Source organism: Phyllostomus discolor, chromosome 2, assembly GCF_004126475.2.
Source record: "Phyllostomus discolor isolate MPI-MPIP mPhyDis1 chromosome 2, mPhyDis1.pri.v3, whole genome shotgun sequence".
Lineage (NCBI taxonomy): Eukaryota > Metazoa > Chordata > Mammalia > Chiroptera > Phyllostomidae > Phyllostomus > Phyllostomus discolor.
In genome coordinates this window covers 215,149,429-215,171,082 of record NC_040904.2, presented here as the reverse complement: position 1 = coordinate 215,171,082, position 21,654 = coordinate 215,149,429, and the positions used below count along the sequence as shown (strand labels likewise).

At 68.1% G+C, this 21,654-nt stretch overlaps 1 protein-coding gene across 2 annotated transcripts in view; it reads left to right on the top strand.

The window, feature by feature from the left end:
* The first annotated feature begins 11,412 nt into the window (after positions 1 to 11,412).
* WNT7B (Wnt family member 7B) overlaps positions 11,413 to 21,654 on the top strand; it is a 43,782-nt gene continuing 33,540 nt past the window's right edge. Inside the window, exon 1 of one of the 2 annotated variants that reach the window (XM_028532622.2) lies at positions 11,413 to 11,979. In XM_028532622.2, the coding sequence (XP_028388423.1) occupies positions 11,909 to 11,979 (71 nt within the window). In that variant the 5' untranslated portion in view covers positions 11,413 to 11,908. Of the gene's footprint in view, positions 11,980 to 15,761; positions 16,184 to 21,654 lie in introns of those variants that run through there. The other variant, XM_028532620.2, reaches the window with a different exon arrangement.

The following is a 21,654-nucleotide window of genomic DNA, read 5'->3' as shown; positions in this document are numbered from 1 at the left end:
CGGTACCTCCAACACCTCGTAGTGCAGAACCTGGCGCACAGCCGGCTGTAAAAAAACCCTCGTTGGCTGACACAGTGCTGAGTGGGCTGCGATGCACCCCTGACCCCGGTCCTCAGAGCCAGAGGGGGTGGGGGTGTCTGTGCACATGCGTGTGTCGGTGTGGTGTGTGCACGTGAATGTTCATGCCTGTCTCTCTCTCTATGTGCACACCTGTGTCTGTGTGTGTCATGTATGTGCACGAACATGAGGGTGTGGGTCTGTGGGAAGCTCACACCCCTACCTTCCCGCAGTCCGGCCACCATCAGGTCCACACACTCACCCCCAGGTGTCCCCGGCCCCGAGCATGGGAACCGCACCCCGGCCCTGCCCGCCAGCCCGCTGCTCCCTGGAGTACTCCCTGGAGTACCGGTGTCTCCTAGGGCCACCGCCAGGGCCGCGCCGACCACTCGGGGTTTAGGTTGGCCCCCGACTGTGAGCTCATGGTATTATTCAGGACGAGGAGATGCGCCTCCCACCCCCCAGGAGGCTAAAACGAGAAGGCCCACGGCGGCGGGCAGCGATCACCCACACCGGAGCACAGCAAGGGAGGAGGTGGGGTCGGGAACCTGGGGTGGGAATGGCAGCGGAGGTGCCTGGGGGAGCGAAACACAGCCTGTGGCCCTGCATTCCCCTCCCCCACCACGGTGCATGTGTCCCAGAACTGACAGTGGGGACCCCAGCGGGGACCTGACCCACGTTCCCAGCAGCACTGTCACGGTGGCCACCCGTGGGTGGGCGGACTCAAAGAGGTGGTCCATGTGTGCATTCCCGACTCGGCACCTCGGGACCCTGCTCCTGCCCGTCCGGCCCAGCCCCTCCGCATGCAGTGGCCAGCCACGTCCCCTGTCCTCTCCATGTCCTCCGTGCAGCCCCCCAGGCACGCAGAGGTGAGGGGATCAGGGTTACACGGGGCTCAGTGTCTGTCCCTCCAGCGTCCTTCCTGACACTCGCCAGGTCCCAAGGCCACATCTTTCCTGGCAGCCGAGCGCCCTCTGGTGGTTTCACTGGGAGTTTTCCAGGACTCAGAGAAGGAGCTGGGAACTGGACAGGCAGGCCCCCAAGGTCAAGGGCCAGAGGCCAGGGGCTGCCTAGGGACTGAGACCTGCCCACGGAGTGGGGTGCGTGGGGTGAGGAGCACATCGGACCTCTGATTTCTCAGGAGTGAGCGTTGTTGCTCTCTCCACAGTGCGGCTGGGATTGTAAGGCCCTGAAGGGAGGTACCCTCCCCCCCAGCTCCTCACCCCAGAACAGCCTCTGGGTCTTCATCCCTCAGGGCTTTACTTCCTCCCTCCCGTTTCTGCGCCCCCCTCCCCCGCCCCTGCAGGCTGCAGCCATCCTTCGTGGGCCCTGTCCGCTTCCAGCGGGGGCCAGGGCCCCACGTGGCCTGCAAGCTGGACAAGGTGGGGGGCAGGGCGGGGTGGAGGGACCAGGCCTCCCCCACTCTCCTGCCTGGCCCAACCCCGATACTGACCTCTCCCCTCCACCACACCGACAGAGGCCCCAGCCTGGACGGCGGGGCGGGCGGGGAGGCGGTGACTGTGTGATTTATCGTAAGAAACATATTTGGTCTTTGTCCTGGCCTCTGGCACGGAGCTCTTACAGCCTTGGAATTTCCTAACTGCTGAGAAAGCTGAAGTGTCTTCTGTCATGTTAATGGGGTGACTTGGAAAGCACCAGAGGGTGGGGGTTGGCCACCGGAAGAGCCAACCACGTGATTAGAGGCTGGAACTTTCTGTCTCGGGCGGGGGGCAGGGCGCTCTGCAACACCCCGGGACAGCAGCCCAGGGGTCCTCCTAGGCAGGACGAGAGCCCACACAATTCAAAGACATTCCCTTCCGGCGCTCAGCGGGCGGGCGGGCCCCCTCCCGTGTTTAGAGCTCCGGGGTCAGGCTCAGTTTCCTCCGGCGCAGCGCTGAGAGGGCACCGGCTTCCCCCGCCAGGGCAGCGGCTAGTGCGCCTGTGTGCGGCTCGCTCGTTTGCGCCGGGCCGATTTCCAGCCCCGAAGCCTTTCCCACGTCGTGGGCAGCGCCTGGGGAGAAGGCTGTGGAAGCCCCGCCCCGCACACAAAGGGAGGGAAGGAAGGGGGCGGGGGTGGAGCTTGGCCTCCCGAGCTGGCACCTTCGCATCCTGTTCTCTCCTCGCCCAGCGGGCGGGGAGGGCTGGGGCTCGGAGAGGACCAGGAGTGGCTCCGGCGGCCTGAAGAATGCAGGACTGAAACGCAGTGGGTGTTCGGACGCGGCCATGCTCCCCTCCCCCCGTGGGGGCGGGGCAGAGGGCAGGGGGCGGAGTGTGTCAGCAGGACCCACTCTCCCAGAGGCCAGGCCCTGCCTTCCGCATCCACCTTGTCCCTCCACACGGGGCCCAGCTGCCTGCCTGGAGGAGGAGGGCAGGCCTGGCTGACCCCCCCCGCCCCCCTCCCCCCGTGCCACCGGCTGCCCCCCTCAGACACAGCTCCTCTGGGGGGGGGGTCCTCGTGCGGAGCTGTTACAAGCACCCAGAAATGTCCTAGCATTTGCAGTGGTCACTGGCCGGCACCGAGTGCATGCCAGGCCCTAGCTAGGGTGTCACACTTCCGGCAATGAAGGAGGAGGCCGGAGCTTCACCAGGGGGGAAACTGAGGCTCAGAGTCACAGAGCCATCATGATACTCAACAGTCCTGTCCCCAGGTCCTCCAGGAGAACCCCCTCAGGAGCCAGCTGGGACCGCTCCTGTGGAGCCGCCCCCCCCACCCCAGCACACGGTGAGGGACAGGGTCTTCTTACACCTCCCAGTGCCACCCCTCACCCCCAAGCTGAGGTCCCTGGGGAGGAAAGGATTGAGGAGTCCCGCAGGGAGCATGAGAAGAGACCGGCTCAAACCAGCGCTGAGGGCCTGGAGTCCCCTACTCCCTTGGGCGCCCTGGTCCAACTAGCCTGTGTTCCCCCGCATTGAACCTGGTGTGAAGGGGTGGCCAAGGGGTGCCCCCCCAGGGCCAAGGTGAGCCCAGCACCTCCTCCATTCACTCGGTCCCCTACTCCTTCCCTGCCCACCAGGGGGTGCTGCCCAGAGGAGGGGCCCCCTCACCAGGGCTGGCCAAGGCCTCAGCGTGGCCAACAACCTCCCATTTCACAGCTGAGCAAACTGAGGCCCCGAGTGGGGGTCCCACAGAGGCATTTTCTGGGCCAGGACTGGAGCCTGCCCTGACATGTGGCGGCTGCCCCCTGGCGGCCAGTGTGCCTCAGGCCCAGATGAGGAGCCGCGTGGGGGGGGTCCTGAGGAGTCCCCGTCACTCAGCCCAGCTCCCCAGGGCCCTGCACTGGGGCGTGGCTGCAGGTGAGGAAGTCTCCATGGCCAGAGTGGGCACTGAAGGCCATGCATCAGGTGCGGGGATGGTTGCTATAGCTATGGAAGGGGGTTCAGGGCAGGAACCCGGAGGGATGCCCCTGGAAGCTGGGGCCGGCATGCTTGGCTGCCGATCCTTGCCCGGCCACGGGGTGACCCTGGCAGGCCTTCCGCTCTGAGCCGCCGGCTTCCCACCCTTATAGCAGGGGGCTCGCAGCGGGCACCTTGACCCGGAGTCAGTCTTTGTTGTTCATGAGTCGCGTGGGTGTGGGGTCAGAATGCAGCTTCCCAGGCCTTGCCATCGTCACTGTCAGCCCTGGGCTCACGGGCCTTGGTGTCCCAGACAAAGAACAAACACCCCACTACTTTTAGGAGACTGGTCTGGGGCCAATAGGATTAGAGCCACAGATGCAATTACATTTCAGACAGTTAATCCAAGTTCTTAAGACCGTGTACCTGGCTCAGAAATGAGCTTCCCCCCCTCCTGCTCCCGGCCAGCCACTCCCGGGGAGGCGGGAGAGCGCATGACTCAGCCGTGTTTGCTAAAGCACACACTTGGCTTACGGGGCGTGAGAAACGCATGAAGCTAAACGCAGGGCGGAGCCGCGAGGAGAAAGTGAAAGCACTGGCTTACATAACCGCCCTCTCCCCTGCGCCGCCCGGGCCCTGCGTCAGCTCTGCCCGGAGGGGTCTTACTCAGCACGCTCTACGCACGGGGCTGGCTGGCCGCTGGGAGTGGGGAGTGTCTGCCTTCATCCCTGCAGCCCGGGGTCCAGCCGAGACCCCAGGGAAGAGGTCTAAGCAATCAGTTGCCCACGGGCTGGGGGGATCTAGGGCGGGGACACCTGAGCAGACCATGGGGTGGGGAGAAGCGGGTGATGGAATGCCCCGATATCCACCTCCTCACCTGCCTTTGAGACAGAGCTCTCCAATTTTAGCTGGGTATGGTACTGCTCGGTCAACAGAGTCCGTTTTCCAGCATCCCTTGCAGCTAGATGAGGCCATGCGACCCAGTTCTGGCCAATGAGGATTAAGTGGGGGTGTCCAGGAGCGGGGAGAGGCATGCTTTTATTTGGTCCTTCTTCCACCCAGCAGCCTGGGAAGCGGGCGTGATGACACACCACGGGCAGCCACCTTGAACTCTGAGGTGAAGAGACACACGTCCTGGAAAGCAGAGCAGTGAGCTGGGTGGTCACGGATGGCATTCGTGGCCTTTCTATCGGCCCTGGTTTATCTATAGTTAGACACCCCTCAGGGGAAAGAGAAATACACACGGGAATCTTATTTAACACCCACTATTCTGAGTTTTACTGTAAATACGGCCAACCCTAATCAGAACCAGCGCATGGAGAAGAACACTTCAGGAAGAGAAAACAGCAGCCTGTGTGAGAGTCAGAGGCACGGTCCACACGGGAGCCTGTGTGCCCCCCGAGTGGCACACCTGGGCGGTGACCCCGGGAGCGTGGGCTCCCGACTGAGCTAAGGGGCCAGGGCCACCCCTCCAGACCAGCAGCCGTGGAACTGAAGCTCTAGAGGGGCCCGTACCAGGGTGACGAAGGTGTGGGAGGGTGTCAGGCAGTGGGGGTGCAGGGGGGATGGGGACTGGGGTCTAAAGGGATGCAAGGAGCTGCCAGTCCTCCTCCAGGAGCCACCGTCCCCGCTCCCCGGTCAGGGTCCATGTGCCCACCTGTCCTGCGAGCTGGAAGCTGTTCGCGGCCACCGGCCCAGCCTGCGCCCAGGGTTCTCAGTCCCCGTGCGGCAGGGCGTGGCCACAGACCCGGCCGGTGGCGGTGGGTCGTGGGCGGCAGCGGTGTCAGTGGGGTGCAGGCAGAGCGACGGGGATGCTGCGCCACAGGTAGAAAAGGAGACTGCTGTGCCCGAGACCCCAACGGAGCTGGCAGACCAGGCCACAGCCTGGGGCCTGGGGACAGGCTAGTGAGAGCGGGGGCCGAGCCCGCCTGCCGCGTGGCCCGAGGTCCTGGCCTCCCAGCCCAGACCTGTGCTGCTCATGCTGCCAGTTCTGCCCCCGGGGGACATCAGGCCACATCTGGGGACGCTTGGGGTTGTCACGTGTTACCCGCATCTCGTGGGTGGAGGCCACACACGTCCCAGGGCCCAGCACGGGGACTGCCCGGCCCCGGCCCCGAGTTCCCCTGGTGCCACCAGCCCTGGCGAGGCTGCAGCCCAGCCGGGTGGCCCCAGGCGTGGCATCCGCCCCTGCCTAGAAGGGCGAGTTCCAAGGCCTGGGTCTGACTTTCAGCGTCCTTGGTGGCTGGGCCAGCCTGAAGGCTCGGGGGGTCCGCAGTCGGAGTCGAGGTGTGCGTGGCAGAGGAGAGGAGAGGGAGAGGACCTCCAGGCGGGGAAGAGCGGGGGGTTGGGAGGCAGAGGCAGGACAGCACTGTGGGCCGCACGCAGGCTGGCGGCCCCACCAATGCTCACGCTCCTGCCCTTCAGGGCGGGGCAGGACCCCGACTCCCTGGAGGAAGATCACCTGCCAGGTGGGCGAGGAAGCGGGTGGCGGGGAAGAGGCACAGTGAGCCTCGTGCTCTGAGCGAGGCTCTCCTTTCACTCCAGGGGGTGCGTCCGCGGGCGGTGGGAGAAGCTCATGGCAGCCTGGGCGGGGGCTGCTCCCCAGCCTCCCCACGCCGAGACTGAGTCGTTGTTCTCTGGCTCCAGGGGCCGCCTCCCTCTGTGGGCACGAGCCCCCCACCCCCGCCACTCAGAGGAGGTCTGCCGTGGCCAGGGTCGGCCGCGCCCGCCGCCGTGGCCGGCATCTCGGTGGATCGGCACGACACAGCCGGGGTGGGCTTCTGTCTCCCGAGACACTTCCACCCACAGCGGGTGCTGGGCTCCCCTCCACTCCTCTGCCGTCCCAGCAGCGACAATGGGGGCGATGGCACCCACCTGCGTCTGAGCACCGCAAGATGGCAGCCCCGTCACCCGGCGACCACGGGCCATCCTTCCCTCCCCAGGGGCCGGCCCAGCCCCTGGCACCTTTGGGCCAAACAGCAAGTTCACTCACAAGGTGGCCCTGAGCCTCCGTCACATACTTCCCCTCCTGGATTTGTGACCTTGTGCAGGTCAGAGGTCAGAGGCCAGAGGGAAGCCTGTGCATTTTATCCCTGGAGCACCAACGCTGGCTCTAGCTCACTCCTGGTCCTCGGGGGGCCCCCCCCCCCGCCCCGCCCCCACGACACCCTAGGGAACCCTGTCAGGCTCTGGGAGCTGCCCCGCGGGGCTCCCCCCTCCCCCCGCAGGGCCAGGGTCTGTCTGCCCCTCTCCGGGGGAGGCTGAGGCTGCAGTCGGCGGCCTGGAGGGCTCCCCAGGAGGCTCTGTCTCGGTTCCCCGGGAACTCCCTGGTCTCCCACAGCCTTTGCTCCCAGGTGGGCGTGGCTCCGGCTGCGTCTCCTGGGAGGATGCCCCGCCCCTCATGCCAGGCCGCCCCTCCCCGGGGGCGGCGCGTCCTCCAGGGACAGGCCGGGAAGCCCCGGGGGCGGGGGAAACCTCGAGTGTGAAGACGCTCTGGGAGGTGGACTCGGAACGTCCGGCCACCAGAGCACCCGTCCAAAAGAGGCGTGTCCCCACGTGCTGGCCCCGGAGCCGGCGGGGCGTTTACCGAGCACGCTCTCGGGTCTCTCCCCTGGCCACTTTGGGAAGACCCTCGGAGTCAGCGGGTCAGGCAGGCTTGGGACACCCCACCCAGGTCCCCTGTGGTAGCCCCGTCTCCCCCTCGTCGTCCATGGCTCCCCAGGTCCGTGCTCCCCAGGCCGCCGGAGACTCGGCCCCTCCCTGGTCTCCCCTTTCTGCCCCACGACCGCGCAGAGCCCCGAAGTCTGCGTGTTCAAATCCTGCTGCGTTTGTTTCGTATCGCCACGGGGGGCATTGCCCCTCACAGCTCAGAGCCACCTCCGCTCGCCACACCCCCGCCCTGTGCATCGGACGTCCAGCGCGTCCTGGAGCTGGACCCTCAGAGGTGGGCCCCAGGTGGAGACAGGGCCGGCGCCCACCTGGAGCCCCTGGAGAGCCCAGGCCAGTTGGGGCGGAAGTCGGTCCTCGAGGTTGTGGAACCGGGGTCCCCCTTTCCTCGCTGGCTCTCAGCTGCAGGGCGCCGCCTGGGCCCCTCACCATAGGGGCCCCTCACCACAGGTGCCCTCCACCTTCCAGGCCGCCCTGCGCTTCACACCTCTGGGCCCTCCCCACTGCCGCCAGCCGGGGAAACTCTCCTGTCAAAGGCCCGTGGGATCGGGCCAGGCCCACCCGTGAACCCTCTCTGGGGGAATTCAAAGTCAGCTGCTCAGCCACCGGATCCCACCTGTTGTCACGTAACACGGCATAATCATGGACATTCCATCACCACAGTCCCAGCCCCTGAGATCAGCGCAGGGCACCTCCGGGGGCCATTTAGAGTTCGATTCCCAACGCCCTTCCTTGTCAGGCCCCCCCTCAGGTGCCTCACCCCCCGGGGGGGGGGCTCGCCCTGGGCCAGCCCTTGTCCCCTGGCCTCTCCCCACACTCAGGGACCCCACCGACCTGGCGCAGGCCCCGCCTCCCTGGAGCCCGCTTGCGCTGCTGGGAGAAGCCCAGGCTGGGCCCGATGGGCCGGCTGCGTGGCTTCGGCCCAGCTCCCCACTCTGCCTCCTGGTCCCTGCCGGAGCCAGGGGCCTCGCAGCCTCCCCTCACAAAGCTGTGTGAGGCCCGCTGGACAACCATGTGCTCCTTATCTCGGGGTGGGGGGGTAGAGCTCCATACACGGCCAGTATAGCCTGAGTGGGATTTGGGGGGCACAGGAAGTGACCGTCAATGACACCAGTGACAAGCAGCAAGAACGATGCAGGAGAAGGGCAGCGGGAATCGGGTGTACTGACACTGGGAGGGCAGCAGGGGTCAAACTCAAGGTCCAAAGGAGCCGCAGTCAGGTCCCTGGTCTCAGTGGTCTGCCGCGCTGCAGGTCACGGATGCTAGCTGTCTCCGGGAAGGCCATTCCTCCATTCAACAACTGCTTACTGAGCACTTACTAAGTGCCAGATTCGATCTTACCCTGGGGCCAGAGCAGGAACCGAAGGGGACATGAGGGTCCCCACGGAGCTTAGAGACTGGTGACAGGCAGGAAACAAGCAAGGACACATTGCCCTGGGGTCACAGGGGGCACAGCGAACCATCACAGTAGAGAACACCGGTGCACGGGTGTTGGCCGGGGGGGGCGGTGTGAGGGCCCTTCTGATGTGGGACATTTGAGCTGGGGCCACACGGAACCAGGGGCACAGCCCTGCTCTCGAAGGGACGGTATGTGCAAAGGCCCTGGGGCAGGAACTAGCCCGATGGGTGCGAGTGACGGGAGGAGAGACAAGGACGCTGGCGAGGAGAGGACGAGTGAGTGCGATGGGGCCGCGTCCCCAGGCAGTGTGGGTGCCACTGTCACCCCCGCGGGGAGCTGGGGAGCCCCCCGCTGCAGACACAGAAAGCTCTGAGGTCCCACAGGCAGGAATTGGCTGGGCCCTGCTGAGCCAGCCGCACTGAGCCCAAAGGTGGCCCCTCGGGTGCCCTGACCCTGGACACTTCTACCCTTCGGGCATGGGCTGGCCTCCACCTTGAGTGGGAACCAGAGCCCCGCCCACGGCAGAAGGGTGCCCCACTCCCTCCCACCCGACCTCTCCCCCACCTCCAGCACATGCCGGACCCTTGGAGCCAGGGCCCAGCTGTGCCCTGTTCAGGGAGACGGGGGCTGCGGTCCCATTCTGGAGGAAGGGCAGGTGGGGAACCCAGGCTGCGGAGAACCCGGCAGGGCCACCCTTCCGGCCCCAGGCAGCGGCTTCTGCTCCCTGCAGGTGTGCGTGCTCATGCATGTGTGAGTGCGAGTATGCACGTGCATTCACACATGCACACACGCACGTGTGCACTCGTGCACACACAGGGGGTGTGCATGCGTGTGCGTGCGCATGTGTCAGACGCCTCTGGGAAAATGAACCTGGTGAGGGGGGCCAGAGTTCGCAGGAGCTGTCCTTGAACCTGGCGCGGGACACCCCAGACCTTTCTCTGACTTGCGGTTCCCTCCCGCGGCCGGCAGGGGGCAGCAGGACGCTGTGCAACCGCGTCCCGGGAGAGTGGCCCCGAGCGGCAGGCGAGTCAGGGAACGAACCCAGGCGATCCCGCCCGCAGACTGCAGGCCTCTCGTCCTCTGGCCCCAACCCTCTCACAGCCTGGCCGCAGGGGACGGGTGGGTGATGCGGGTCCCTGCGTCCCAGCCGGAGGTGGAGGCAGGTCGCCACTGCGGTCACAGTTATTTAAGCCCCGCCTCACACGCACCGCTCCTGAAGATTCGCCCCAGGAATGGGCGGCGAGGCTGAAGACGATGGCGGTGGGGTGCGGGGTGGCCGGCGGACGGGGTGCCGGGGTGGGGACACCGCCCTCCCCGCAGCCCCCAGAGCCGGCGTGGCCCGGTGGCTCGCCACCCCCACCCTCGGCGCGCCCGCAGCCTTGCACCTGAGCCCTCGCGGCGCGCCGCCAGGTGGCAGCATCGGCCCGCGGCCCGGGCTCCGGCGGAGGCTCCCCACCCCCACGGCGGGCTCCAGCCCTGGCTGCGAGGGCTCAGCCCTGACCCGCCGGCTGCCAGAGTTCAGCTTTACGTCGCGGAACCCCGGGCGCTGGGGCGCAGGGGACACTCGGAGATGAGGCTGCTGTTGTCATTTCACTTCTCTCTGCGCCCCAATCTCCCTGCCTGTGATGATCTCCAGTGTCCCCTGCATCTGGGAACACCGCCCATCCGCCCCACGCCGCACAGCGCCACAGCCACCGCGCCCCCAGCTCTGAGCGAGGGGCCAAGGAAAGGCCCGCGCCCGGGTTATGGCAAAGGTTCAGGGGGTTGAAAAGATTAAGAGGGGATCAGAGGCAGGGGGTCCAGCGGGGCAGTGGGGGCGGGGTGGGGAGGTAGGCTCTGAGCTCCAGGTCCCCTGAGTTTGGCTCGGTGGGCCCAAGGGTGACTGGCAGCAACATCCCTGCCTGACCCTCATACTTCCAGGGCCCCTGCTGGTCTTCCAGGACTAGGGTCTCCCCAGTTCCACCCACTCCCCTGAGAGGTGCAGCCCCAAAGGGCCAAGAACCCCGGGCAGCCGGAGAGGGCCTAGCCAGGACCGTGCATAGGCGCCGGCTCGTCCGGCCCCCTCGGACCCGACAGGGCTCCAGGGAAGCAGGGTCTGTGGGGCCCTTGGCGGCCACTCACTGCAGACGGAGCCGAGCCAGAGCGCTCCAGGTGTGTGAGGCGCCTCGGTCCAGCGACCTCGCGCTCCGGGCGCTGAACGTGAACTCTGAGCCCGACCCTGCACAGGGGACCGACCCCACCAAGGCAGGGGCCGGGGCCCGGGGTGGGGGCGGGGGTGGGAGGGAGGCAGGGAACCCTCGAGGTCCAGACACTTCGCCCAGAATCCGGAAAGAGCCCTCAGCATCCTCCAATCCGTGTCTACCGGGGCGCTTAGGCGCGGGGCTTCAGCAGGTCAGCTGAGCCGCCCCCTGCATCTGGCGGGGCCTGCCTGCCCGTCCCTCCCCAGTCCCCACGCTGAGCTGGCAGGTGGAGGCGACCCTGGGTGCCGGAGGGAGGGCTCTCTGATCCAGGTCTTCGGGGAAGGCGCTGCAGCCTGGGCTAAGGGTGTGGCCCAGGAGGACCCGGCGTGGATCACTGCTGGGGGGAGGGGAAGCGCGCCAGAACGGCGATACGGCTGGGTGGTCTCTCCCTCCCCCGCTAGAAACTGGAGGCCGAGTGGCCACCACGATCCGCATTGTCCATTCCCCGCCCCCCCACGCCCGCCCCGGCGGGCGCAGAGGAGCAGGAGCAGCCACCCCCTCCGCAGGTGTCTCTTCCAAGCTGCACCCCCCCCCCGCCCCCCCCCCCCCCCGCGAACCCAATCCCCCTCCCCCAGCCCAGTTCTAGTAGGACAATCGGAAGGGCGCCGGCCTGCGGAGGGGGGTCCGGGGGGTGGATGTGTCTGTGTGTCACGGGGGAGGGAGGAGAAAAGGGAGGGGAGAGCCGCGGAGCGAGGGAGAGAGAGAGAGCGCGCGCTGCGAGCGCGGAGGGCGGGCGGGAGGCGGATCCTCCTACCTGGGGCGCGCTCGCTCCCTTGCAGCTCGCTGGCCGGGACCGCGAGTCACCTGGGGAGGCCGACAAGTGCGGACACATTGGCCGCCGCGGCGCTCGGCGAAGCGCGCACGGCCCCGGGCGGCTGCGCCCAGTACAGGCAGCGCCTGCCCAGCCGCCGCGCTCGGGCCCGGTCCCCGTCCGCGCTCGCGGGGCCCGGCGATCGCTCGGCCGTGCTCCGAGGTTGCGGCCCCCAGCCTAGGTCACTCCCCCAGGCGCGAGCGGCGGCGGCGGCGGCGGCGGCGGCGACCCGAGCTCACCATGGTGGCAGCGCGCGCCGAGTGCCCGCGCGTCGCCAGTCGCCCCAGCCGCAGCGCCGGCTGAAGCGGTCCGCCGAGGCCTCCCGCCCCTGCCCGCTCCCCGCCCCGCCCGCGCGTCCCCACCGGCCGCCGCTGTCTATGGCGCAGCCCCCCTCCCTGGATCATGCACAGAAACTTTCGCAAGTGGATTTTTTACGTGTTTCTCTGCTTTGGCGTCCTCTACGTGAAGCTCGGGTGAGTAACACCGTGGGCAGGGGCCGCCGTCGGGGTCGGGCCGCCGGCGACACCCCCCTTCAGGGTGTCCCCGCGGGAACGTGGAGACTGGATGGGGCGGTGGGCGGCTCTCGAGGATCTGGGGCTGGCCCGTGTGTCCGACCCTCGCTCAAGCCGGGCGAAGACGCGGTCGAGCCCCTCGAGCGGCAGGTCCCCCCGAGGGGCGCCCAGCTCAGGGCTGGAGGAGGGAGAGCAGGGCGCGCAGGCGGGCGCGGGCAGACTGGCGGGTAGCGGTGAGCGTGCCCGGCGCGTACTTTCACCTGTTTGGGCTCCAGGCCCCGGGGGTGGGACGCGCCTTCCCTCCCCGGGCTGCGCCGGGCGCTGAGCCCGGCCGTTCGCTCGCCGCCTGGAGGGCGCGCCGGGGCGGGGGGGCGGCGGTCGGGGAGGCCCCTGCGGGCGGGGGGCGCGCTCCTCCGCCGCCGCCGGCGCGCAGGCCGGTGCACCCGCCACGGCCCTTCGTCCCTATCCATCACCCGGACGTGTTGAAATTACCTTGACAACTTGTCCGGCTGGCTCGGGATGGGCTGCGCGGCCGGCCGGGCCGCCTCGGGCTCGGTCCGGGCCCCGAGCCCCCGCCCTCCCGGGACTCTCGGCCCGGCCCCCTCTCGCCGCGCTCACCGCGCTAGCTGCTCCGAGTCGTATTTCCACATTCCTGAACCCAGCCGAGTCCTTACCTGTTGAGCTGCGATCTCCTTTAGACAGAATCTGTCTCGGCCTCGCTCGGAGTGGGGGTGGGGGGCGGCGTGACCGTAAGGGGGTGAGGGGCACCTCGCCGAGGACACCCACAGCCCCGCACCCCGCCGCTCCCTGAGCGCCTACTGTGCGCCGCCGGCGACGGGAGGTAGGTGGATCCTGGCCGCGGGCAAAGCCGGAGAACAGCCGCGAGGGAGGGCCGGGCCAGCGCCGCGGGCGGACACGCTGCTTCCTCCGCCCGGAGATCCACGCTCCACCTGAGGATGATTTCGTCCATGGCCCCCTCCGCCATTTCACTGGTGGAGAAACTGAGGCCGGTGACGGCGGGGGCAGGACTGGAAGCCCGCTGCCCCAGCCTCAGCTCTGCAGACCTGGCTGGCGCGCCTGCAGCTGCTGGTGGCTGTCTTTTGTGGGCCGTGTGTAGGCTGTGTCCCTGGCTGTTTGTTTATGGGAGGTGAGAGCGCGCGCATCCAAGGCTGCTGGGGGGGGGGGGAGGGGGGCCGCGGGGAGCGGGGGAGGCACTGCTTTCTGGGCCCTCCAGCAGCCCCTGCAGCTCCCCTTCCTGGGCCCCCCAAAGCAGTGGGCACCCCCTCACCAGACTCTCTCTGCAGTCTGGCTCTCAGCGCCCAGGCCTTGTCCCTCCTGGCGACCCTGGAGTTAAGTGCCCTTTCTCTTCCCCTTTTAAGGACTAGGGTACCCAGCAAGGCAGGGCCAAGCCACTTGTCCACAGGAGTCAGTGGCAGAGCGGAGACTGGAGCCGGCTCTGGCCTCTGCCACAGGCCACTGTCCCCAGGCCGCCCCCCTCAGCAGGAGCCCTCGGAAAGCAGCTTGCAGGGGGACTCGGGGAAGCAGCCCCAACTCCCGGCTCCCAGACAGCAAAGGGAGCACAGTCAGGGCCCAGCCTGGACTCCCAGCACTGCCCCCCCCCCCCCAGTTAGCCCCCTGTTCTCCCTGTAAGAGGGGCTGCAGCTCCGGCTGTCCTGGAGTGTCCAGTGTTCGCGTAGGGACAGCGCCCTGCCCTGGGCACCCAGGCGTGAGGACCTGTCTTCTGGGGGTGCCTCTGAGGGCCGGCTGGCGGCCCAGGCTCTGCCCTCTGCTGCCGTCAAGGGACCCTGGAGTAGGCACTCCGCACCCCCCACCCCTGCGTCGTGCCCCTAAAGCACACTCTTATTCTTGGGGAGAGGAGGAATGAGGCCCCCGCAAACACCCAGGAAACCCAGAGAGACACCATGGGATCTACTAAGGGGGGGGGTCAGCCTCGGCCACCACCTCAGCCCCACCCATCCTCCATCTTGGGAGAGGTAGGCGGCCTGCTTTCTGTGCGAGCCATCTGGGCCGCACAAGGCGGGGAGAAGAGGGTGGCTGCGCCCAGATGCCACCTGAAAGGTTAACTGGACTGGCAGCCCAGTGCACCGAGGACCAGGTCTGGGTGGCTCTGAGTGAACTCTGGCCCTCCCAGCCCACCTTCCCCTGTTGGGAAAGTGGGGTCACGGTGGTGCCTCCTGTACTGGGTGCTGTAAAGGTTAGGCCCCGGGGCCTTTGCCATGAGATTGGGGGGTGGCAATAAACACCTGTTCACAACGGTCCGACCTTTCTGATTGTGAGCGACCCCGGCACCACGGCCACCGCAGAAGCCCAGGGCACGGCTGCACGCGGTGTATTCTGGGGCCTCAGACAAGGAGGGGGAACTGGGATTTCAGGGCCACCAAAGTCCCAACAGGATGTCAGAGATACCGTGTGTCGGGGAGACATTCCGTGATCACAGCCCAGCAGCCCACACCTCTGCATGAGCAGCGTCCTCCCCCGCCCCCCGCCCCACACACGCCCCTCGGCCAGTGCAGATCTGTGGCCCCTGGGGGAGGAGCTCCCAGGCCAGCAGGAACAGAGAACCCAGCCCTCACAATTCCCTGGGGGTCGGGGTCCCCAAACCAGATGTGTCTCAGATTTTACACAACTTTAAAACAAATGGGTTTGGAGAGCCACAGTCCCTCATCTGGGGACGCAGCAGCCTCGGCGCTCCAGCCCCGGAGAGGCCGAGCCAGGCCCGAGGATCGTCTGGATTCTGGGCACGCTCTGCGTCCGGGAACAGGGGCCATGGAGTTCCCAGACCGGCGGGTCCCGGCCGGCCTCCTGCCCTCGGAGCGGGGAGAGCAGAGCGGGCTGGCAGCCTGGGGGGGCGGGGGAGAGCGAAGGGGCCGAGGCAGCCCTCGTTCCTGAAGGCCAGGACTTCTCCACACCGGGTCCGGAAGCCCAGAAACCCGCTTGCCCCGGGACCTGCGCCCGCACTGCAGACACCTCTCTCTCCTCGTCGTCTTAGCTGCGCTGTGCCTCTGCCCCGTGGGAGGGCCGCACGGCCGCCGGAGGAGCACTGACGGCCGGCCCCGCTCGGCTCAAAGCCTGTGTTTCCCGGCCTTACAAAACGTCCCTGGGAGAAGGATGGCTGAGAAAAGTGTGCCCCACAGTATCACGGCCGGAAGAAGGGAGGGGGAAGCCAGAGATGGGGCCTCTGTCTGTGCACCTGTCGGGGGTGCGTTTCCGCGGTCAGCCTCTCGGAAGAGACTCCGAGGCGACCCGCGGGGACGCCAGTGCGCATGTGCACAGGTGAGCCCGGCCAGGCTGGGCCCGTTGGGCCGTAGTGGGTGAGTGCTGGCGACCCACAGCCAGCGCCACCAAACCCAAGGGCGCGCGCGGGCAGAGACGCGGCTCGCACAGCGCATCTGTGTGCACACACCTGCACCCTCGCCGACGCTCCCAGGCCCCCGCGGGCACGCACAGGCACACGCCTGCACATGCGTGCACACCGGAGCACACATGGCCCAGCACGGCCCCGGAGAGGAGCGCACGCCCCCCGCGGTTACCCTGCGGCGCTCCCCCCAGGTGCACCCTCCGGCGCAGGCCAGAGCCGTGTGGTTCGCTGAAGTTGCGGGAAGGGGACCCAGCCAAGGCAGTTTGGGCAAGCCCTGGGGGCGGCTCCCGCCGCGAGCTCGGGTCAGCCTCCCCTTTAAAAAAACCCGCCCGCGGAGGAGGCGGATGTAGGGGCGGCCCGGCCAATGGCAGCTGCGTGCCTCTGGAGACTTGGAGACGTGAGCCAGAGAGAGTGACAGAGCCGGTTCCGACCGATCAACCGACGGAGGTCCGGACGGCGTCCGAGGAGCACCCTCCGTCCCTTGCCGGCCCCACCCCCGCCCCGCACTCCAGCCGCAGCGCGATGCTCGGCCCTGGCGGCGGGGCACCGGCGGCCACTGCGCCGGGACCCGTGCGCCAGGGCTCCTAGCGCCCGCCGCCGCCGCCGCCTTACTTCGGGGAGGGCCGTGGAGACCCCGGCCACCGCTGGCTCAGGCGCCCTGCCCACGGGGCCTGCCCAGCGCCGCCAGGAGCGCCGGCCCACCATGCTCCTGCTGTCGCCGCGCGGCGCGCTGCTCTCCCTCTATTGCCCGCAGATCTTTCTCATCTTGTCCAGCGGCAGCTACCTGTGAGTGCCGCGGGCCGCGCGCGGGTCGGGCGGGCGGGCCGGCCGGGGAGAGGGGGGCTCCTTCTCCACCCATCGGCAGTGGAGCAGGGAGGGCAGAGAACGAGACAGGGAGGTCTCTGGGCGGGGCGCCCGGTGCGCGGCGCGCAAAAGCAGGGGTACTTTGGGTCGCCTGGCCGACCCAAGGCGCGGAGATGGAGGACGCGGGGACGTTTTGGCAGTGAATTCTGCCTTTGGGGTGAGAGAAAAGGTGGCTTCCGAGAGGCCTGACTGACCCCCAAGACCAGGCTGCGGATACCCAGCGCCAAGGCCAGAGGGTGCGGGGGCGGCGCGGAAATTCCTTGCGCGTCCCCACTGAGTCCTGGACCAGCGGGATCCCCCTCCCAATATAAATCCACGCGAGCCACATCTGAGTGAGCCGCACGCACGCACCCTCTGCCCCGCATAAACACTGGCACACACGTGCACGCTGCACCCCAACAGGTAGCTCCCCGGCTGTCCCAGGAGGTCGCTGCGGCTTCCCCCGGCTTCCTGCGGCGCCGGAGGCCTGACCCCGGCCGGGGCGCCGACTCCTCACCTGGGGGCGAGGGGGCGCACAGTGCGCTGCGCGTGCGGCCGGCGGAGGTGCGCCGTGGTGTTCCGGCCAGGGCAGCGCCCGGAGCGTGGGCGCGCGTGTGCATCGGGCGGGCCAGCGCCCGCTGGGCTCCGGGCAGCTCCAGGCAAGGCCCGGCCTGGCCCAGCGAACCGAGGGGGCGCGTTGGCGCAGCGGTGGCTTCGCTGGATTCCTAATGGGACGCATATGCTCTGGCCTCCGATTTAAAAAGAAGTTTGATTTATGGAACCGCCGTTTGGGGGAATTTAAGCTGGATGCTACTGATTAAACCTCAGAGCCAGCTCTCCCTCCCTTTCTTTCCTCCTTTCACTCTCCCCCTCCCTCTCCCCCTCCCCCTCCTCCCCCTCCTTTACACGCGGGCCACGTCCGGGGTCGCCTAACGCGGCCAGAGGGGGCAGCCGCTGCCTTCCCGCTCCCTGCGCCACCCCCTCCCTCCACGCGGCCGCAGTCCTAATAAATCGCCGCGCCCCCACCCCCTTTTAATAGGGACGCAGCCAATTTCTCCTCCAGCTCCTAGGAAATTACTATCCTACCAGTTTTCCTTCTATAAATAGTCGCGCATCTTGAAACAAAAGTTCGCAACCACAGCCAGATGCTTCGAGGCCCCGCGGTTTCCCGGGCTGTGGGGCATAATTACAAGGTCCGGGCGCAGAGAGCGCTCCAGGCCCGGCGGGCAGTCCCGGCTGCGGAGGCATCGCTGGGGGGGGGGGGGGAGCGGTGATGGCTGCCCGGGGTAGGGCGCAGGGCGGGTGGGGACTGCCTGATCATTGGGGATTGGGGCTAGGAAGGAGAGTCCTGCTTCTGGAGTTTCTCCCGGGAGATGGGTCAGCCCCGGGGGCCTTGGATCCTCAGCCTCCTGTTCTCAGAGGGCAGGGGCTCTCAGAGGTCGGAGGCGGAGGTCCAGAGCCCGCTCCCCTCCCCAGAATCCCCGGCATCTCGGCCTTAAGTCCTGCTGGAGAACCCGCAGCGACTCTGCCTTAGAACTTCCTCTGGAGCCAGCTGGCTGAGGTCTGCGTTACTGGGGAGGTGTTTGTGGGGCGGGGGGGGGGGGGGAGCCCTGGGCTCCCGGTGCCAACTGCAGTGAGACTCTGCGAGGAGGAGGTGGGCAGGGGGCTCAGGAGCTGGTGAGAGGGGGAGGTGCAAGGCAGCAGTGGGGGGGGGGGGGCTCTGGGGCAGGTGGTGAGCAGCACCCCTCCTCGGGCCCAAGTTCCCCTCGGGTCTGGCCCTACAGTCCGGCCAGCAGTGACCGCTGGGCATTCCCACGCAGGCCTCCCCGCGGGCATGCTCTGCCAGCTTTGCTGGTAGAGTTCTCCTGAGGCAACAGCTTTCCCCCGTGTCCCTGGGCCAGTGGTGGGGTCTGGAGCCGGGGCGGGGATGGGGGGGCACAAGTCAGGCTGCCCCCTGCCCTGCCTCCGGCACCCCGCCCTGCAGCCCGCCCGGCTGGACCTGGAGTCCCCGGGGAAGAAAGTGCTGATGCCAGCCTTTCCTGCACAGAGTCGAGCTCAGCGCTCCCAGGAGCGGGGGGGGGGGGGCTCCCGGGTCTGTGGGCCTCCCTGCCCTGTCTGGGGGGGCACAGGCTGCACACATGGGGAGCCGTGGGTGGGGGGGCAGGGCCAGGGCGATGCGAACGAAAGTGGGCGTGGCGAGAAGACCCTCCCTGGCGGGCTGAGCAGGTCCCTGCAGAAGTGCTTCGGGGTCAGAAGCGTTGGGGTCAGCGGGGGTCAGCGGGGGTCAGTGGCCAGCCCACCCCGGCCCTGCAGGAGTGAGTCGGAAGGCTGGCCCTGTGGGATCTGAGGATGCCCGGGGCAGGGAGCGCCCTGGGCAGGGGCTTCTTTCTGCTCCAGAGAACTTTCCAGAAGGCATCCCTCAGCTGGGATCACAGACACTGGCAGACAGTGGGCCCTGCCCCTGCATCTGGGCTGCGCTCCCAGCTCCCTGTCCCGGGCTGTGGCCCTAGTTGTGCGCAGCAAATCCCAGACGCATGCCTGGGCCCCACCGCTGATCGGGTTCGACGGGTGTGCTGGCCTGGAAGGGCCTGAGCCCCTGCCCTGTGCCCCCCCCCCCCCCCCCCCATGCGGAGCCCGGCCAGCCCTGGCCGGTCACACCCTCCCCTGCGTCTCTGTTGTCAAAGCAGAAGCGCCCAGGGCTGGCAGGGGTCAGGGAGGGCCTGAGGGAGGGCAGGTGTGGGGGCTTGGGGCCAAGAGGGTGCCCTGTGGTGCCAGGTCAGCTGGCACGGGGGCCCTGGGGAGGCCTCAGGCCATGACCGAGCCGGCCTCCTGTGCTGGGCAGGTCCCTTCCGGTCTTGGCCTCTCTCTCCCAGATGTGGGGGTTGGTGGCAATGATCCCCCAGGTCTTCCGGTACGAGCCTCTCATGGTGACCGCCCGCTCTGGGGAGCTGAGTGAGTCATGAGTGACAGGGTGGTTACTCACCGACCACCTGGCCGGGGGGGGTTGGGGGGCACTCACCACTGCCCAGCCAGGGCTGGGCCTCTTCCCGGCTCCGCTGCTGTGGCTTTATTGGTGCTGTCCACCGCAGCTCAGGGGCCCCGTGGGCTTGCCCCCGGTGGGGGTGGGGGGGCAGCTGAATCAGGCCCGCTCCCGTGGCACCGCAGCCCCTGGGCGTCAGCGTGGGGCCGTGGCTCCGGCGTGCACAGGTCACCCGTGACCAGGGAGCAGCTCCAGCTCGGAAGGCTGCGCCTGTGCCGGTTTGGGAGGGCTCTGTGGTGAGGCCTCAGCCTGCCCGCTCTGGGCCTCGCTGGGCCTCGGTGTCCCCGTCCGCGCCTAGGGGCGGGGCATCTTCCTCTGCAGACTCGGGTCCAGCCCGAGTGCCCTCGGGCCTGAAAGGCCACGCTCCGGAGAGAGGGGGGATGTGTGTGCAGCGTGGGGAGAGCCACCGTGGACCCCAGCTCACGATGGACAAATCAAAGAGAACCTCACGGAGTCCCTGACGTGGGAGCGAGGCTCTCTGGACTCGGGGGAAAGAGGGGCCCGTGCGTCCCCGAAGGGAGTCCCCGGGACACTTCTGAGTGGGGGGGGGGGGCGGGCGGGCAGGTGGGCGGGGCTGCCTCTGGGCCACAGCCGGCGGCGCTGTGGGAGAATGGCCCACTTTCTGTCTGGGTTTCCCTCGAGTCCTCGCGAGGCCGGGGCCCGATGGTGGCCCAGATCCCATCCCCGCCCTCCCTCTGACTGCCTGGTTGTGTCCTGCGCGCAGAGGGCATCCTGGGAACTGCCGTCTCCCAGAGAGGGCATGTGGAGATGGGCTCAGCTGGGTCCCTGGTGTGCGGTTGGGGCTCAGGAGACGGGGTGCTTCTCCGCCCTTAGGAGCAGGGAGGCCCCGTGGACGTGTTTGTTCAGGAAAGGGTGATGAACTCTCAAGGTGTCTTGGAGGGCTTCCCGGAGGAGGTGACACCTGGGCAGAGGTTTTGGAGGATGGGTAGGAGTTGCCCCGACTAGACAGGAACGTGAGAGACAACGCTAGAAGGAACCACACTCACCGTCAAACCCGCTCCTCCACCCAGGGGTCGCGGCGCCCTGCTGAGGTGAGCCGGCTGAACGCCAGGGTCCAGCACGAGGCCCTCTGCTGAGGAGCCCCAGAGCCCAGGGCGGCGGCTCTCGGAGGAAGTGTTCCCCACGGTGGTCTCTGGGCCTCGGGGGTGGGACGGGGAGCTGGCGGGTGCCCTGGGGGGGAGGCCACCGTGCAGAGGGACCAGTTCTGAGGCCTCGACTGCACCTTGTCTGTTTCTGTGTTGAACAGATCAAGACCGTCCCCCGAGACCAGGGGACACAGGCCTAGCCAGTCCCACACCCTGCCCCTGCTCCCAGCCCCGGTCCCCAGAGCCCCTCGGAGCCAGCCGGCGGGGAGCCCAGAGCCCCAGCTGGGGGTCCGGAGCAGCGCTCTGGGAGGAGGGTGGTGGCAGGGGATGGGGCGAGATGCAGGTCTTGAATGTGGGACCCAGACCCCTGTCAGCTCAGGATGGGGGTACCCGCAGCAGGCCCCCCGGTGCCGCCTGTGGCCCCTGTGCCCTCAGAACCTGTCTCCCCACGAGGCGGTCAGAGGGGCTTCAGCTGGCTCCCCCAAGGCCTCCATTTGCACGGCCCCCCCCCCACCCCCATTCCCTCGGCGAGGGGACAGGAGGCTGGGCGCCCTCCCTTGTCAGATGAAACCCCGGCCCCGGGCTCCCTCAGCCTGATGAAAGGGTCATTGTGTGGCGCGGGCCGCCCGCTGGCCAAGGACAAAACCGCCGTTTGTCCTCCTTCCCTGGCGCGGGCCCGGGGCCTCCCTCGGGCCGGCCGACGGGTGGGGGTGGGCACAGGTGCGCTCCCTGGTGCCTTTCCCCATCTTCCCTGTCTCCGTCGCAGGGCTGCTCTGAGCTCAGGCCCCTCCCGGGCCTGCCCCCCGCCCTTGGTGTCCTCACCCCTGAGCGGGGAGCCTGAGTCTCCAGCCAGTCTAGCTGTTGACAGGGAGGTAGTGAGCTCTCTGGCCCTGGAGGCATGCAAACAGGTGCAGCCACCAGGGCCTGGGACGCCGGGGAACGGCCTCACCTGGAAGCCAGCCAGCCCTCACCGGTCCTCCGTGCCAGCGGCTGTGTGGCGTGCTTGGCCCACTCCGGGGACGAGGCTGCGGAGGCTCAGAGGCAGCTCCCCCGGGGCCTCCGTGGCGGAGCACAACCAGGGGCCTGTCCTCTGCCCACTGACAGTCTGGAGCAGGAGTCTCGGGTCCTGTTGGTGCCACGGAGGTCCCTGTCTGAGCCCTTGAGTGGAAGGCTCTGTAATCTGGCAGTCCCCGAGTAGCCATCGCTGCGGCTGCAGCGCCTCAGCCTGCCGGCGCCCGGGACGGAGCTAGGGGGGATGCCGCCCTGCC